General features: G+C 47.8%; 1 protein-coding gene across 11 annotated transcripts in view; it reads right to left on the bottom strand.

Moving 5' to 3' along the window:
• LOC122385524 (synaptotagmin 1-like) overlaps positions 1-11,803 on the bottom strand; it is a 28,604-nt gene extending 16,801 nt beyond the window's left edge. For 5 of the 11 annotated variants that reach the window (XM_043373937.1, XM_043373927.1, XM_043373881.1 and 2 more), the window contains exons 1-4: positions 11,646-11,776; positions 7,459-7,680; positions 2,149-2,294; positions 1,763-1,864 (exon numbers count right to left, since the gene is read on the bottom strand). In XM_043373937.1, coding sequence (XP_043229872.1) covers positions 1,763-1,864; positions 2,149-2,294; positions 7,459-7,672 — 462 coding nt within the window. In that variant the 5' untranslated portion in view covers positions 7,673-7,680; positions 11,646-11,776. Of the gene's footprint in view, positions 1-1,762; positions 1,865-2,148; positions 2,295-7,458; positions 7,681-9,759; positions 9,855-11,645 lie in introns of those variants that run through there. The other 6 variants (XM_043373889.1, XM_043373917.1, XM_043373864.1 and 3 more) reach the window with 3 other exon arrangements.
• Between the last annotated feature and the right edge of the window lie 162 nt (positions 11,804-11,965).

The raw sequence follows: 11,965 nt of genomic DNA on the forward strand, positions 1-11,965 counted from the left end.
TTGTTTAACGCCATCCGAGACACAGTCAGTGGAAATCGACTCGGGGTTTGTATATATCAGCCGAGACAGCCGTTTCAATCGATTGGTGTCACAGTGTAGATAAGGAAAATGTTGATTTTCAGGACAGAGACTTAAGTACGAACGTCATGACGATGTACCAATCTATTTCCAATGTATCACTACATCGGAACTATTTGTAATCGGTTGGGAATGGCAATTAAAAACAGCTGTCGTCGGCGAGTATGCCGGCACATACCTCACAATGTCGCTATAAATGTCACTCTCCGCGGTCGTATTTCATCCAGCAGGTGCACCGTGCATGATGTTCATACGAACCCCCGCGGCTCAGCTGAGTGATGTCAATGTGGGATGTGGGAGGACCTCACCGTGTCGCTGAACTCTGCAGGCTGACTTTCTCTCCTATATATCCAAAATGTAGAACTGTTGGATTGGATTCGGGGACAGTCGGGCGGGCCAATCGAGTGGGCCGAGTGTGCCGAGCATTCCCAGGCGTGCCGAGACAGTTACAGCTCACTGCTGCGAGAACGTGGAACTGAACCGACTTCAAACAGAACTTTGGTCGGCTGACATTTCACGAAAGCTCTTCCGCGCCGTCGAAACCAGACAACCGAACCTGAACTGAAACAGGCTCCGCTAAGTGCCAGTAGGACTGATTGGTAGAATTTTCACCCTTTGAAATTTCCTTAGCTAAAAGCAGTTTTAGTATCATATGACCTTTCCTCGTAAAATATAAATTTCCAAAAGGATATATTGATACCTATTGATATTTCGATCACAGATCTTGGTCGGAATTGCTTACAAAAGGCAGAAGGTCTCGCACAAGCGCTCAACAACATTTATCACCTCAGATAAATCCGTATAAAATAATAGGCAAGGGTGATTAGCAAACCATCAAGATTCAGACCCATTTATCATGCCTTTTTGCGAGATAAGTTAAAAAAAATATGTAATCAATAGAGGAATTAAACGCCGAAGGTGTTAAGAATTGATAATGACGAGTCGACCCCTGTCACAGAGCGTCTAATTCCCGTTCTGGCCGTCAGCAAGCTAGAGAGTAATGCATTCGTACAGTGCATTCTGCACTGACGAAGCTTGTTGCGGGTTTTTGGTCAGTTGATATCTAGGAAAGAAAGTTTTTGCATTGTATCGGATGACGATGATTACCGTCCGGCCGGGTGAGGCCACTGCACCAACGTGAATTTACCGAACACAGTAATTGCATGAATCTCCATAATACGGCGGGACGCTGCTCAGTGCTCAGCCGATAATCTTGATTAGTGATGGGGTTGTGGATGATTTTCTACATTGGCTGCGCTGCCTCGACCCCAGATACACGCCGCGATTATGCAGTTTCTGCGGTAACAAGCTGAACGTTTGGCGCCACTTATGCGAGGAGCTATGCCACGCGCAAGAGGAAATCCAGATCGATGGAAAGTGGGAAGTGCGTGACACACGTATTTCTGACTGTTTCGTGAAACATTGAAATACAATTTACTGTCCCACCCATTTTATCCCTTCATCCGCCCGTCTGCGTTTCCCGGTTTGGCATATAAAGAGCGACTTGCGGAAGCAGCCACCAAATAATAAACGGTCGAAATTTCCAGCTTCAGAGACCACTTCAAAATTGAGTTGGCAATACGATAGATTGAAAAACTCATATTTGAAGACAAATTTCAGTTTCTCTAGCTCTACATATTTGATTCACAAAAACTTTGATCTGACCAATAGTCGTAGGTCTCACCTTGAACTGAAGTCGGCCCAGCTTCTGTTCGGACTGTTTGCTCTCCCCTTCTTCGGCAATGTCCTCGGCGTTTTCAGTTAGTTCTTCCATGTCCGGCTGCACCTGCACGGTTAACACGCAGAATTGTCAGCACTTGTATACTCACAGACTGTTACGTCCTTTGTGCACGTTTGAAGACTTAAGGCTTTTACGGTGTGAAATCATACGCATACCTAATGAGCTGCAGTGTGAAAAATGAGCCTATTTGTTCAGGAATATTTGTGAAAAGCAACGCTTTTGGTACAGAGAATAATGAAGATTAATTAAATGATTCGAGTTCAGTGGCTCACTTCATGGGAAAGCATAGATACCGTAGAAAATATGAATTTAATTTAGTTTTTTTTTACCTTTTCCTTGTAGGCACTTCCCAGGAGTTGAACGGATTTCATGTCCACGCCTTTTCCTCCCTTTCCCTTGACATCTTTGCTGCGGCGCTTCCGGAAACATCTCCGAATGCAGCAGAAGCAGATGCCCAATATCAGGAGGCCAATACCTGAAAACGAGATCAAGCGCCGTCAAGCGAACACTCGTGGGTATGATTGCGGAAATGTGCAGTTTACTGATTGATGGTAGGATATCGTGTGGTATAGACCGCATACATTGATTCATTGCTCATTGCCAGATGATGCGTAAAGCAGTTTATGCATTGCTGCCAAAGACGGCAAATTGCAGACGCGCTGGTAAGATATTCACTCCGATCAGTAGGTATGAATCATGCATGCAGATTGCAGAATGCAGATGTATGTATGTAATGACCACAACATTTGAATGACTCATTATCAGAACACTTAAACGATGGCGGTGATAACCATCGGCAAAGTTGACCTCACATGCATCGCTTGGATCAGTTAGCTGTTGTATCATAATCACGATATCAAAATATCTCACGTTGAAGTTTGTGTGCAAATGAAAGGTGCTTCTTATCCAGATAGAATATTAAAAATCGCCAATGGGTCAGCTCTACCTACTATAACCATTAGTTTCTACTTGAAAGATGAAACAATTAGTCGCTGATGTATGTAGCGATCCGCTAGCTACTCCAGTACTACGAGTAGTTCTCGAAGTACAGTTTCTGAGTAAGTAGCATCCCCCTCCCCTTCTATGGGAATTAAAAGTACATTGTACCTTCATGTATGCATGAGTGAAACGAAATAAATTAATCGGCATTTGTGTTCAGTCTTATCGATAGACACCTATTCGCTCTAGAGACAACCTTATCAGTTTGTGTGTTTTGTCCGACGCAGTGTCAGATCGGAGACACCAGGTCATAGTTACGTCCGCTAGCTTCCCCCAGCTGTTTTGGGAAGTAAGTGAAAAGCAAGGAAAGGGTGAATAATATTTGTACGACAAGCTGCCATGCGGGCGGGCCACTTCAATAAAAAGTCTCTGGCCACCTGGACACATCCTAGTTATACCTGCATCCATTGGTGTTACATATAGGATGGAATGAAATGAGTTATCTTATATATATATATATATATATATATATATATATATATATATATATATATATAACTATCAAAACGAGACAATATGAAAGCTCATTAAAATGAATTCTGGAAGTGAACCGTCCATGGAACATCCCGGTTTGCAAAATGAGCTGAGGACATCATCAGAAATTAAGGAACCGACTTACACTTTGAAGCTCATTGAAGTATTTCAGCATCTGAGGCAGCCATCGAGGCAAATTATCGTTCAGTGTCCATAAAAATATTATCATGAAAACGGCTAAAACGCTAATGAAGTATGTCACCAATGACAATCACGAGCCATTTTCTTGAGTTGAAACATAGACAAGGAACTGTGTTACCAAGTGTATTACCTTTTCTTAATTTCGTCATTTACCTTGAATAAAGGTGGTCAATTACCTGTTTAGAGGACACCAGTCGTGTACCCAAATTGTTGTCGTGTTGGACTCCCTCGAGAATGAAAATTTATCCTATAATGGTGATCTATGGTGCCTATTCCTCATTCATACACTTTTCACTATGACAGTGCAATTGCATGTGCAAGATGTGTTGGTAGCACCGCTTCAAATTGCTCTAGCCGTATAGATCCCTATCACAGAAATATGCCTGTATTCGCTAAAGGCTAAATCTATCAAAGTCATCTAACTTAATTTGAGGAAAAGTCATTGCAATCACCCATGGAATGGGTATCTTAGTTTAATTAAAAATGTAGACAGTGTTGTCCATTCGGAACACAGAAGACTCCTGTCCATCAGGCATGCAAGATGCAAGCAGGTATGCAAGTATGCAAGCAGGTCTGTAATAAGTGCACATGCCAGCACAATGGCAGTGATCAGCTACCTTTTGGTGACCTGTGCTACATTCACAACCGTCACATCGCAAGTACAACCTGATCTTAATCCTCTCAAGACAGTAATCCCTCACGAGCCGTTTGGGACATTTCACCAGCAAGCCAACACGCTTCGAGACCATGGTTATGTCGTCAAAGAGTTCGCCAACAGTTCTCCGGTGGCACTGCTCGGTGACATCGCCTTCGGCCCTCAGCAGCTCAGACCTCAGGAGCCGGGGGGCCGGGCGACCTCTTTTCACCCCCACAAGCACTGGATTGACTCCGAAGGCAACCAGCACGCGCGATACTTCTTTGACACCACGTCCACGCCCGACAAGAACATGTTCATGAGCGCCACGCAGACGTGGATCAACCAGACCTGCATCCGGTTCGAGAAGCTTCCCGACGGCCCCTGCGCACAGAACATGTCAGAGCCGGCCATATGTGTGGGCAGCTTCGACGGCTGCTGGTCGTACATCGGGATGATTCGGCCCCACGGCGGCGAGCCCCAGCACATGTCCATCGAGGATGGCTGCTACACACCGGCATCGGCGCACGAGTTCGGCCACGCGCTGGGCTCGCACCACCACCACTCAAGGCCGGACCGGGACCAGTTCATCACGGTCAATGACGAATTCTACGCCCTGGAACCCACCAAAGAGGACATCCAGCAGCTCCGCGGGAAGTGGGCACAGAGCACGCTCTGCAAAAAGGAGCAAGTGGTGGACATGCCGATTCCGTATGACTTCCGTTCACTAATGCACTACTCCTCGACGGCCTTCGGCGACGATGACTTCCGGCCAATACTCGTAACCAAAGACGTAAGAAATCAGTACATGCTGAACTATCATTTCTACGCAGATCAGCTTCAGTCACATTATGACCTCTACGTCGTGAATCTTGTCTACGGCTGCGACAAAGTCTGGGAGGACGCATGTGCCAAAAACGGCAAGCACACACCTAAATGCAAGAATTTTGGATACGTTGGCAAAAAGTGTGAATGCATTTGTCCGGTTGGGTACGAAGGAACCACCTGTGAGAAAAAGACTGGGCCATTGTTCCCTCTCATGCCCAAAGCCAAAGTGTTGGTGGAGGTGAAAGAGGCACAACTGATTGATCTCACCAAAGAGACTATGTCCCCAGAGAACTTGGACGGGCCGAGTGGGAGATTTGAGTTTTATCAGTTTCTCACAGTGGTCGTCGATGGACCCGACAATAAGACCCAAGCTGTCATCACCGTCATTCAGACAGTGGGCGACTGTAAGGAGCTGATGGAAAACTACCGAACAAACATTAACAATGACCTGGTAGAGCAGGATTGTGAGCTCATGTACATGTGGGGGCTGTCCTCCGGCGGCCGTCTGCGCACCGAGTGCTCCTCCACAATGGCCAACAACGAGCCGCACGGTCCTTGGTTTCGCAGCAAGACAAACCATCTAGACATTTCAGCGCAGAGCAGCTACGGGTATCGATACAACAGCCCCGAAATGTCCATGCACCTCATCAAATTAAAGCTGGCCGTCGAGTTCGTCCCGATGCCGCGCAAAGCTCTTAAAGTGGAGAAGAAAAGACACGATTCTAATTCCGGGCCAGAAACGTCGGCTGCTAGGATGGTCTCTGCAGGAGCTAGCGGAAATTCAGTTGTGGGTCTCATCATACTAGTCGCTCTAATTTTACTGTTTGCCGCTCTAGGGATTTATGTAAGGGAGCGTTTGAAGAAGAAGAAAAACGCCGAGCTGGAAGATGGTAAATCCAGCGTTTCAAGCTCTCAGGAAGGTGACTCGTCAGGTGATGAACGGAAGTCAGGCGATGAAGATGGTGACGGTGAAGATGGCGAGGCGAAAGAAGACGGGAAGAAAGATGATACGAAGGAAGAGGAAAAGGCAGAAGACGGTGAGAATGTGAAAACTGGCGAAGAGGAAGACTCCAGTAAAAAGGAAGAGCAAGGCACTGGGTGGGGACTTCCCTCTCTCTGGTGAGTTTTTCGCATAATCGCTGTTTGTAGCATGGAATGTAAAAACAGAGGTTATACGATAAGTACGTGTGGTAGTCATATGGTAATACAAAAACTACATAAATACAATCGACGACTTGGAAATATAAGTGATTATGGAGTGAAAATCACTATGACCTGTCAGTTATCATGCACGTACCTAATCATTACACATGAACGTTTGTTTATATGAGTACCTAATACGTATGCATGTTGCAGATAAGGCAGACTCGATGCTAACACAATAAAATGCCAGCATTGCATACCTCTCTAACATAGTTTAAAGAAATGCCTATTTCCAAGCATCCATGTTTTCAGAAATTGCTTTCAAACATGTTTTCGGACATGTTTTCGAGTCGGACCGTTCCGAGTGACTTCACTGAAGTGCAAGGACGCATTATGCAGCGGAACACATAATGCGTACGGCATTTCATGTGCCATTCAAAGTGGCACAATAATTTAGCCTAAGTATAGTTGCATGAAAATATCACATGGTAAAAATAAAGTTAACTCAGAACGGAACTCCAGCCTCCAAAGCCCGAGACAGGCACGGTTTTCAGCCCGCGCGACATTAACTCGATACTGCGCCGCCGGGCACACGTGTCCTGCGGGACAGTCTAACTGCCAGTATTCGGCTGACAGCGCGGCGCCGCGTACAGGTTTGGCCGTCTACTGACAAGCCTGCCGTCAGGCGAACAACCTCTAAGATAAATTGAGACCCGGATTATTCAGTGGTCCGGGTAGCATTTATTTCAGCGGTAATTTGAAGACCTTGACACATGCTTTATCACTTTTGGGAAATGTTTGTTTAGCAGATCGATCAACTGCACCGGGGCAGTGTAATTTCGGTCGCGCCCTAGTTGGCCGAGTGATAACGGTTTGATTGAGTCCCAGCGGATGGTCATAAACGGCCGGTGCGGGCGGCGGCAGCGCACGAGGCCTGCGACACCCGCAGCACGGCGGGAGCACGGCCGCCGCACGGCCGGAGCACGGCCGGAGCGCGGCATGCCGACACGGCCGGCCGGCCGCCGACCGCCGCCGCCGCACATATCGATCGGTGAGCCGGCCTGCGTGGCAGCCCGAGCAGCCGACAGCGGCCGCGCTGCCAGAGATCGCTTCGCCCGCGGCGACCCTCCGCTCGCAGACGGAAACGCCGCGAAGGCGATCGTCTTTTGCAATAGCTATTGATCCATGCTGTGTGATCAATAGGCTGCGTAATGTGAGCTCGACACGTTAACTCAATTTGGTTTGTGCAACATCTTCATAATTAATCGTGCAGGTCGATGCAAAGTGCCGATGATGATGCTGATGGTCACCGGCTGCACCGTCGATTGTAGATGTTATGTTGTCACAGACAGGCACTCACCAATGAGGATGGCGATCAGGGCCGGGAACGGTATGCCCATCGACTGGGCCATTTTGCGCGTGCCGGCGTCCAGTTTCTGGATGATCTCCGACTGTTCGTCGGGCGCGTCGGTCGCCGCCGGCGCCGACGTCGCCTCGACCATGGTGGCGTTGCCGCTCGACACCGGCTCAGTGTCGGCCTCCTCGGCGGTGCCGCGGCGCACCCGCACCCTCATGGTCGGCCCTGCGCGGAGGAACAACGGGGAACGGTCAGCTGATGGTGACCGATACAGAGGGACACCCGGCCGCCGCCGAGTCGTCGACTCATCCGGCGCAGCTCGCGTCAGCAGAGGGTAATAGAAATGTGCGTTATTTATACAGACGATAAGGTCACTGGTAGGTCAACGGTCACTGAAAGAGCACACAGAACACTGAGAGACACACGCATTGTTCTACCCCCCCCCCCCACGTCTCGCCAAGTAATTTAGTTCAAACGCAGTGGGATGCATCTACTAACCTTCTTCCAGTATTAAAGCGGCGAGGATAACAATTGGAATGAATAAAAAAAACGTTATTTTGTGCTTCAAGAGCCTGCTGTTAGGCCAAGCACCACATAATTGGGCAAGCCATTGGGCCAAACGCTCGGGGGTGCAATTTTATACCTATCTCTTTGTGGGGGCAGATGCACCCACAATCCTGAATTATGCCCCCACAATGATGAAAATGCACCCACAAGTCTTTAACCAGCGTCCTCTCGAGAGCAGGCGCCCTTCGCGTGCTCTAACAGTGTCTTCCTGACCGTCTCGCGTTCCTGGATAATATGGAGTTTCTAATCACTCGGTGCCCTTCTGGGAGAATGGGGCCCTTTTGTCAGCACCACGCCATTCTCATGGCGTAACGGCGCCCTCCTGACCGTCTTGCGCCCTTAAGTCTGCCTACCGTGCATCCCTCGACTGTTCGACTCCCTTCTGGCCTCTCAGCGTCCCTAGACCATGCCACGTTTTTAATCGCTCGACGCCCTTCTAGGAGAATGGCGCCATTTTCATGGTCTCACGGCGCCCTTGTAACCGTCTGGCGCCCAAACATCTCCACCAACTTAGCATTACTGATTACGCGGCGCCCTTCTGATCTCTCGGCGCTCCCGGACTACATAGCGTTTTTAATCACATGGCTCCCTTCTAGGAGAATGGCGCCCTTTTCATGGTCGCACGGCGCCCTCGTAACCGTCTGGTGCCCCTCCTACTTGATGGTGCCCCTCTACATTTCTTTACGCCCTTCCGGTCACTTTACACTTTTGACCGTGTATTTGCTTAGTCAGACACGTCACTTGAAACGCCCTTCGGCTAGCAATGTTCGGTGTTAATTGAGGCTCCCACATAAAGAATATCCACTGCGCCCCAAAGCGGCCTGGCTCCCCTACAGCTGGGCACCCACAATCATTTTAGGAAAATTACACCCCTGCAAACGCTATTAACACTTTGAACTCATTTATGATTAAGTATACCTAACAAATTTGATTGGTGTCCCGTTTCATTAAGGTGTTGTTTAATCAACTTGACGAGAAGTGAGGACAAACAACAAGTTTCGTAGAGTATCATCGGTTACTTTTATTGAGGTGTGTTTTGGGGTCACTCATATTGGTTGCAGGTTAGGTTTACTTATTGACTCGCTTGGAATGATCATTCAGCCTCGATGCAGGGTATGGGACGTGAGTCGATTTCAGAAAGGTAAAAGGTTATCGGCTTAGGTTCCACGCTCAAAATTTGTTTGTGCTAGGTGCCTACCAGTAGCTACTTATCACCATATTTTTAGTGGTATGCAGTTTTTCCGGCTCCCTCATTATTATCATTTTTTAATGGAAGCATGAGTGATACGTTATGGCAATATTTCAACAATTTGGTGCCCATACGAGTATATCTAAATATGCATGTAATGGATCGGTTCTTTAGAACTTTAGTTTCTTACTTTCCTGGGACCAAGACGGCGATAAACACTACATTCCGAGTTCGTCTCGTATAATTATGCGCACGATAGAATGATAAAATGAGGCATAAAATAAGGAGTAGTCCACAACGTTCTTGGTTATCCTAGAGAAGCCGACATTTTCTTGAATCCCAGACGTTTTCTATAGTCTTATAACTAGTTCTGATTTGGATAAAATATGATTTAAAGTGAATGATAAATGTTACACAAAAAGTCAAATGTTTGTCAAAAACAATTGACAATCTAAAAGGGTACACGAAAGTTGAAAAAGAAACGTATCATTCTGTAAGTTCAAAGCCCTGAGTGCATAATACCTAAATTGTAAGATAGCTAACGTTACCATTGAGCTTGCAGACGGCGTTCTACACGCGGGATTCAGCCTCCTCTGACGCGCCGTACACGACACACACACTACTCAACACGGCGACTGCACCTGCGCCTCTGACGCAGTCTCGTCGTCGCCGTCATCGGAGCTCCCCCCCCCCTGTGTGCCCCCCCCCCCCCTCGTCGGCCGCGTGGGCGGCGCGGCACGGGCAGATACGGCGTACCGGCGGCCGGACCCCGTCATCCCGTGATAACGACCCACCGGCGCCGTCATTGAGGTCGGAGCACGACATACGACCGGACGGATTTGGAGAACAGCTCATTGGTCCCTCGGCTCTGTACCCACCCACTCCTGTATTAGGCACACGAGGAGCATTACTAATCAAAAGTAGGTATTTGACGTTTCAGGCTGCATTTGTTACTTGTCTATTTTGGGTTGGCCAAAGCTGAAATAAATTGCTCTAGCTCTAGCAAGTGTTGGTTTGGTTATCTTTTCAAATAATTTAGACGTATCAGCAACAACATGTGACTTAGCACAAAAATAACTTTAATTTTTTTTTTGTTCACCGGGCTAAATAAAACGGCGAAATGTGTTTCTATGCCATGCATCCTTTGTCGACCACTGAACACATCGTTCAGAATGTCATTAATATAGCAATAAGAACAGGTATCTTCTCAGGGAGCTACTACTCTAGGACCGAATCATCATACAGAATCAGATGGTTGGACCAGGCGTACATACATGCCTAATGTTGCGCAATAATTTGGAATATCCTCGCTAATGTATGCTCCGTTTGGATGTTCATGGATGACCGCTCTGACTCATGATGAAGCTAATTTTAGAAGGCTCATTCAACCCACACGACATAAGCTCATTCAAGCAGAGAGTCAGTTGTTTTCGGTCGTACCACGTAACGATTTTTTTAGTTCTCGGTCAATTTCAAAACATGCACTGTTAGATTCTTCTCAATTATTGCGGGCGCTTTTTTACCTTAACATTCAAATCATTACCTAAGTATAGCTAATACTAACTAACTGCAGCAAAGTGGCGTTTTAGCATGTTTTGTAAAATTAATTGAAAATGGTCCTTATTGCATAAAATCTGGAACCACTATGCCATCCATAGGATCAAAAATGTTGCACACATGACTGAAATATCTTTCGAAAGTTAAAAGCTCTTTTCATTATGAGAGTTGGAAGTCTCTCGCCGATCGGATAAGTATTTTATCTTGAATGTTCCATGATTCAAATAGACGGTTGTTCTGTTCACAAATCGTTGAAAAATGCAAACTGAAATCAGGGTTGATCTACAGGGTTCATCGGTCGGGCATCAGACAACTTTGATACATACAGATCAAGTTTGATCTGCGGGCAGCGGTCAATGGAACGCCTGATAGGGCACTGACAGCGAATCGATTCATTCGTTCTTTCTTAGCTAAGCAAAGCAAACACAATAAGCACTCGAATGCCCGTATGGAAAATGTTACAGCAGCGTGTACCTGATTAATGAAATAAAATAATGTACGTCACATGAGACGATTATTTTTGTTTAGATATCATTTTCCCGCAGTGTTAGGTAACCTAGCTAGAAGTTATTATTTGGCGTGAAATAACACGTTACACGTTAAAGAGGGTAAAAAGAATCTCTTAAAAGTACGAATACTCTCCCTTATTAGTATATATATTAAGCTTAGGTAATCACTTATTAAATGTTGTAGGGAGAGTGACCAAAACACGGCTCGAGTTCTGGCCAGCGGCCTCTGCCCTGACCCACTGGCCAGCCGGGGTCAGATGTGGTCAGCGCGGGGCCAGTCTCTGGGGTCGCTGTCGGCGGCCGCAGACCGTCCTGTCGCGGCCCACAGCCCTGTGATGATGCACGGTACCGACGTCCGAACCACTCACCTTTTCGGTGGACTCCGGTTGAAAAGGCTGCCGCCGGATGGAAGGGTCTAGCGGCGACACATACCCGACCGGTGCGGCGCTCCCAAGCCAAGATGGCGCGGTGGGAAAATCAATAGCGGCGCTGCGCACCCGACGTTAGCTCTCCCCATCGATAGAGCGGCGCGGCTGGCCGGCGCGCCGCCGCCGCCGCCCCCTCGCGACCCACGACCCAGTCCAGCGGCCGCCGGCGCCGCCGCCCTGCCCGGGCCGGTCCGACGGCCGGCCGATCGGAGAACCAGCGCACGACCGGCACAGACGCGACGGCACCGGCCGAGCGGGGC

This window comes from Amphibalanus amphitrite, unplaced genomic scaffold (genome assembly GCF_019059575.1).
Source record: "Amphibalanus amphitrite isolate SeventyFive unplaced genomic scaffold, NRLGWU_Aamphi_draft 000015F_arrow, whole genome shotgun sequence".
In the NCBI taxonomy this organism is placed as follows: domain Eukaryota; kingdom Metazoa; phylum Arthropoda; class Thecostraca; order Balanomorpha; family Balanidae; genus Amphibalanus; species Amphibalanus amphitrite.